Genomic DNA, 5,981 nt, shown 5'->3' on the forward strand with positions numbered 1-5,981 from the left:
TACTAGAAAATAATTTATTAACAAACAATACACATCTATTTGCACCAAGCCTCTATATACATGCATGTAACATCTAGTCTTGGACTACCCTATTCCGGGACTTTAACCTTTTTACTCTTCGCTTTTCGGACCTCTTCTATCAGATCTTTCAAATACTGAATTTCTTTGCTTAGGGAATCTGCCTTCTCCCTCAGGGTCTCGTTCTTCTGTTCCAGTTCTCTACACTCTCCTGATAAGGCCTCTTGCTCTGCCCTTTTCTTCTGCCGATACCTTGTAGCTGCCGTCTTATTTTGCTCCATCTTCTTCAGTTTCTTATCTATTCTTTTTTCTCCCTTTATCTTAAATGGTATTTTCTTCTCTGCAGGAGAATCATAAGGCTTGGGCCGCACAGAACCACCATGTGGAACCGTAATTGACTGGCCATCACTGAGGGAACTAACAGAAGTAGTAGGACTTTGCTGGGGTGACCCTAGGTAAGATTCTGGACTCATGCATATTCCACTATCATTATCAGAATGTGCTTCTGCATCCTTCTCACACTTGGGAATCACCACCAGTAAGATTTGGGCTTCGGTTTTCCCGTCTACTTCAAGAACATCAACTTCACTGCCTAGTTCTAAGCTGAAAGAATGGTCTGCAGTGGAAGTCACTGACTCTGAAGAGATGGGAAACGATAATAAGGAAGTAAGTGAGGCCACCTGGTCTGCCCCAAGGAGAGACTCTTGGGAATAATTAACTGGTTCTGGAATCAGCAATGTTTCTTTATTGGGAATTTCTTGAATGGGTGGAATTTCTTCAATGGATGAGTCAAACAGATCAGACGTGTTTTCCAACGTGGCCATAAGCTCATCTGGGAAGACGGTGGCTTCCAGATCATCAATACCTAATAGCGCATCAAAATCAAACTCCTTCAGATCCATCTTCTCCACCATCCAATCCATGCCAGAGAAGGCATCCTCTGTCAAAGTGAAAAAACAATTTCAATCATTAAAATTATGAGGAAAAAATGAAGATTTTCTCAGTTTTTTTCATGGTGATCATTTTATAGCATACGTTGCTAATACTTGCAAAGATGCATCAAATACCTTAACAATTAAAAATGCCATATGCCTTTATGGAACCAAAACCCAAGGAGGAAACCCGCTTCTTATAAAATTGTCCTACATATGTGTCACTATCTTACCCTGGCTGTTGTCTGTGGCATCGTTCAAACTATCCACAGCCAGACAATCAGAGGAGCCCACTTTAGCCTTCTCGCTGGAGAACCCATGCGAAACGAGGTTCTTGGCCACCTCCAGGTAGTCATCCAAGAGTCCTAGACCTTCTTCAGCCACCAAAGACAGCTGGTTGAAGGGGGAGTGAATATCCCCCAACAACATCTCTGTGTTTGAGAAGCTCATTTTGACCAAGTTTTAGTACTTTGTCGTCAAAAAGCAGAGACAAGTAAATGGTGTCTTTGTCAACTACAGCAAAGCTGCTGTGCAATGCCTTGGAAAACCTGGAAGAGAAAAAATATTTTTATTACAGAGATAATTCACTAGAACTTCAATGTAATTGATTTTTATACAAATACAATACTAACTGTACATGGCCATGCTGCAGCAATGGCTTTGATTCCAGCTTTAGCTTTTTAGTTACCATGATTTCAACCTGAATCCAACTCAAGCACTAATTCTTATGAATACCAAGGTCTGCTGTACAACGCCGACTAAGGTTTGTCAAAAATGCTTTCACCTCTAGATGCCTGCTTGTATTTCCTCATAACCATATATGGTCAGAGACAGTCACAGCTCCACCCACCATTTTGCTTAGTCTGATTCAGGCATTTACTAGCAGCAACAGCTGCAGCCATTTCAGATCTGCCTGCTATACATGTCCCCACCCAATAAACTGGCCGCCATTTTGTATTCTGCCACGTTTCTATTTAGAGCAATGAAGGCAGCCATAGCTGCCCAAGCATTTTAAACTTCTATTCATAGAATAAAAAGCCAAAGAACTTTCCCTAAGTACAGAGAAAGTTGATTTCAAGGTGACAAAAAGTAGGCTAAAAGTTTAGTCCTGTCATAGATGGCTTCACCAAGATTTCCAATACAAAATACATTAACATCCCCCCACCTAAACAGATCCTGTAATTTCCAGTTACCATCCTCCCAGTTGAATCTTCCCCTAAAGTTCTGTCTATAATAGATACAGTATTACTGGTTAAATTTCTACCTAATTAGTTACTGCTAACACAGTACATAAAGTATACTGATTTTTTTAAAAGCACAAAAATATGATTCTAGCACTAGTTGTGACCAAAACAGAACGCAGGAGGAACAAAAGTTCAATTCTCAAGGTATTTTCTTACACGTGAAAAGACAGCCTTCCGCTCTTTAATTAGGTTGGGGAATCCCGAGGGTCATTAAATCCCCAGCCACTTTCAACAGAAACACACTCTTGACACTTTTTCCCCAGGGGAACTCGTAACCACTGGATCACTCACTACCTAAACTCTATTACGACTCTTCTGCATGCAAGAAGCCGTTCACAAGCTGTAATTGTTTTCTTAACCTAGATTTGTATCTCGCTAGACATAACCAACAAAATTCCTTCATAAGCGGCGTATGGCTAAATTACATACAGGGAGATCGTCAATCTTAGAGCCGATTTGATGAGGATTAACATCCAGCATTGTTCCGGATATATTGAATATGTCATGTCTTTTAAAGTATTACAGAATTTTGTGAGTGCTGAAGTGGCATTTTGGCCCCTCATCCTTCTTCTCAATACTCACGCCATGGTTGCAGATGCCTGGAGGTGCCGAGGCCGCGGCCGCTGGTGCTGCGCCTCTGCAATGGCCGATGCCGCCGCTTGCACTGCCGCCCCTACCATGCCATGGTGGCGGCTGGGCACCCTAGAACCTTTCCTCGCTTGTTCGGTCCGAGCCGCGCCCCTCAGCAGCAGAACACCGGTAACAACACCAACCCCTCTTTCAATTCTTCCGGCCAGACAATGAACTCAATGGCGTCGCGTTCTCGGTCTATATAGTCAAACGAGATCCGGCAGCCCAGTCGTTTCACCGGACAAGCCCTCTAAACGAATCCATCCGCTACAAATCTTCAGATTTAAAACACCTTCATTCGACAACGGAACTCTAACGACAACATCCCTCTCCGAAATTTGTCTACTGGACATATGAATAGTTTGTAGGGCTTTTATGCGGAAATCCTTAATCCGTCTAAAAAAATCCGCGGAGGAATCAAAGGTACTATACTGTGTTTTACTGTCTCTACAAGACTCGTCTCTGGCGCCTCAATTAAGGTCAGGCCACGTGACGCAGAAACGGCTGCCTAGCTTCCTATTGGCTTCCCAAGACCAGAGGAAAGACGGCGGGATGAGGAGGTGGATTCCCGCACTTCAGAATAGCACGTGGACATGAAAAATCTCATAGGCTGACAGTTACTCGTTCACGTGGACTGCGAGCTACTATTGGCTTAGAGAAGGAACACGTCAATTGCTTTTGTAGGCTGTTCGGACATGGGAGTGTAATGTTCTTTTGCGTGCGTCGCTCGCTTATTAAAAGTGTTGAGCCTTAAAGCTGGGGGTGGGGAGCGGTTTTAAATGTGTACTGCGTTTCTCTTCAGGCTTTGCTGCCTTGGGCTGTGAACGTGAGGAGGGTTTTGCTCCACCAGGCTTTTCCTTCCCTCCTTCCTCTTATGTCCTTAGAAAAGAAATGGCGGCTGACACACAACCCCATTAGACGACCGGATTCCTGAGGAGGGCGTCGGCGTCTCCTGTCAGCCGCAAAATTAATACCCAGGATATGTGAGGGCACCAGCAGGACTAATTCCTTCCCTGCTGGTTCCATTGCAGAGCCATAGGCTGCCTAGCTCCCTCTCCTTCCCCCCCCCCCCAGCCGCAGCGCTGGTGCCTAGGCAAAATTATTTTCTTCCTTAAAAGATCTTTGAACGGTCGCAATACTACGCGTTTTATCCTTTCTTCCCCACACACACACACACATTTTAAGATAGTCTCACGTGGTGACTGACAGGGACTGTCAGCCATGCCTAAGGTCCTGGGGTCGGTTAAAAGTGTCTGGGAAGCCACCAGATCTTTTGGATGTCAGAAGTTGTTAATTGCAGATCTTTGGTAACAGATGAAACTGCTTTTCTAGCCTTAGTCAGGGTAGTGTCAGGATGGGGAAAGGCAGGCGAACCCAATTCTCCCCAGCACCCCACTTTGTGAGAGAATGAGTGGTGGTTTCTAGAAGGTACAACCATCAGCCTCGTGCTCAGTTATTGCCTCTGAATGGTTCCGCCAAGCCCAGTTCTGCATTGGTGAAACAGTAGAGCTTTCCAGGAGACAGCAACAGAGATGGGCCCTGTTTAACACTTGATCTGAAGAGAAAGGCTAACTGGCTATATAGCAAAAGAAGGTGCAGCCTTTCCTTGCTACTGCGGCTTGTACAATAGTTTGGTGCTTTGAGCTGAGTAAATTTCACCCCCCCACCTCACTCAAAAGCAGCTTTTAGGTTAGCAAGTGGATGATTTCACTGATTCCTTTGTACTGCACTGCCCAGAAAAAAAGACACTGGGAAGGGGACAAGTTTGCTTGTACCTTTTCACTGGGTAGCCATGTTGCCTAGTGAAATCCTTTTTACTAGAATGCTCAGACACTGAAGAAGAGATGAGATGGACACACCGAACTGTCTCCATCTTGATCATACACTTTCTGGTGCTCATTTGAAGAGCTCAAAGGAGACATCATACCCCTATATAAGAGGCAAGCTTCAAGGTCATCTAGCAAAGATTATAGCTGTCTGGGGCAAATGTGGGCAGGCTTTATATCTGTGGACTTTACATTGCTTTTTAGCAGGACTCAAGCTCCACCAGCTAGAGCCAAGGTGCTAAATAATGGTATAAGTCACATTAAGAAAGAAGGTGCCTCTGAGCAGTTGCTCAGTGTGGGTGTTTGAGATCAATAGCAAAACTAAGCTTACATATGCATCTTTTCAAATTAAACTGCTCTTGGTTTTTTCCAGTAATTGCTCCTTTTCAGCAGTCTAAAATTGAGAGAAGAAAGCTTTCAACTGTTCCTAATTTTTAACTACTGGGATTTAGAGCTCATTGGTGATCTCTTCTAATATTCAGAAATCTTGCAGCAGACTTTAATCTGCCTACTTCTGTGCAGGAATCAGAACTGGATTCTTTCCATATTTTCTAAAAAAAAGTTAGTGTTTCAGTATTAAATGTGTTCTGGCCCTTTCAAGTTAACCCACACTTTTTTTCTTGGAGCAAATCCTGTACAGTTATATTAATATTTAGAAATACGTATTAAAAATCAGTTTCTAAAGCAATCTATATTTTGTTTCTAATTATGTCTGATCTACTGTTTCACCTTATTGAGATAACATCTTCAACAGCATAAAGAGGAGCCAAGAGGAATCAAAAGAAAGAACTACAGAGAAGGCAAACAGTCACTTGATAGACAGACACGTCAGCATCTGTGTTTTTCATTGACACAGTAGCAGCTGTCTTATTTGTTTTAAAGGTTACAGTAGATTTTATTGACTGATGCAGGTCAATCTGTGACTGCAGTCATTTTGAAACACTGCAGAACACATCTGATTATCTAACAAGATATTTGATTCATCAGGACATTATACCAAATGTGCACAGATAAATTTCTCAATTACGCATAGTTGAAAATAGTTTGTATCAATATTCCAAGACATATTTCGTAGATCAGGGTATATGTCCTTGCACCAATTGACTTTGGCTTGTGTGTTTATCAGCATTTGTTCAGCTACATAGTTTTAGTTTGGTTTCAGATCTGATTAAGTAAGTAAGGGAGCTAAAGAATTTATAAGTGTGGATTGGCAGCACTTTGCTGTTTTCAACTAGTCATTTTTGCAAAACTCAAAGCAACAAAAGCACCACTAAAGTCACTATCTGCAGCACTCCATGTAGTAAAGTATGAATAGTGAAACTGCAAGATAT

At 42.7% G+C, this 5,981-nt stretch overlaps 1 protein-coding gene across 1 annotated transcript; it reads right to left on the reverse strand.

The window, feature by feature from the left end:
• On the reverse strand, nucleotides 1-2,996 carry ATF4 (activating transcription factor 4). The gene is made up of 3 exons (XM_020810139.3): nucleotides 2,777-2,996; nucleotides 1,184-1,498; nucleotides 1-958 (listed from the first exon to the last, which is right to left on the reverse strand). Exons 2-3 carry the CDS (start codon nucleotides 1,398-1,400, stop codon nucleotides 90-92), a joined length of 1,086 nt encoding a protein of 361 aa, XP_020665798.2. The 5' UTR covers nucleotides 1,401-1,498; nucleotides 2,777-2,996; the 3' UTR covers nucleotides 1-89.
• Nucleotides 2,997-5,981: the final 2,985 nt, after the last annotated feature.

Source organism: Pogona vitticeps, chromosome 5 (genome assembly GCF_051106095.1).
Source record: "Pogona vitticeps strain Pit_001003342236 chromosome 5, PviZW2.1, whole genome shotgun sequence".
Lineage (NCBI taxonomy): Eukaryota > Metazoa > Chordata > Lepidosauria > Squamata > Agamidae > Pogona > Pogona vitticeps.

What these genes read in the sequence shown, in the direction of transcription:
- ATF4 (XM_020810139.3), bottom strand. Translation starts at nt 1,400, where the DNA reads ATGAGCTTCTCAAACACAGAGATGTTGTTGGGGGATATTCACTCCCCC. An exon ending in TGCCACAGACAACAGCCAGG is followed by an intron (nt 959 to 1,183) that starts GTAAGATAGTGA and finishes TCACTTTGACAG; the next exon opens with AGGATGCCTTCTCTGGCATG.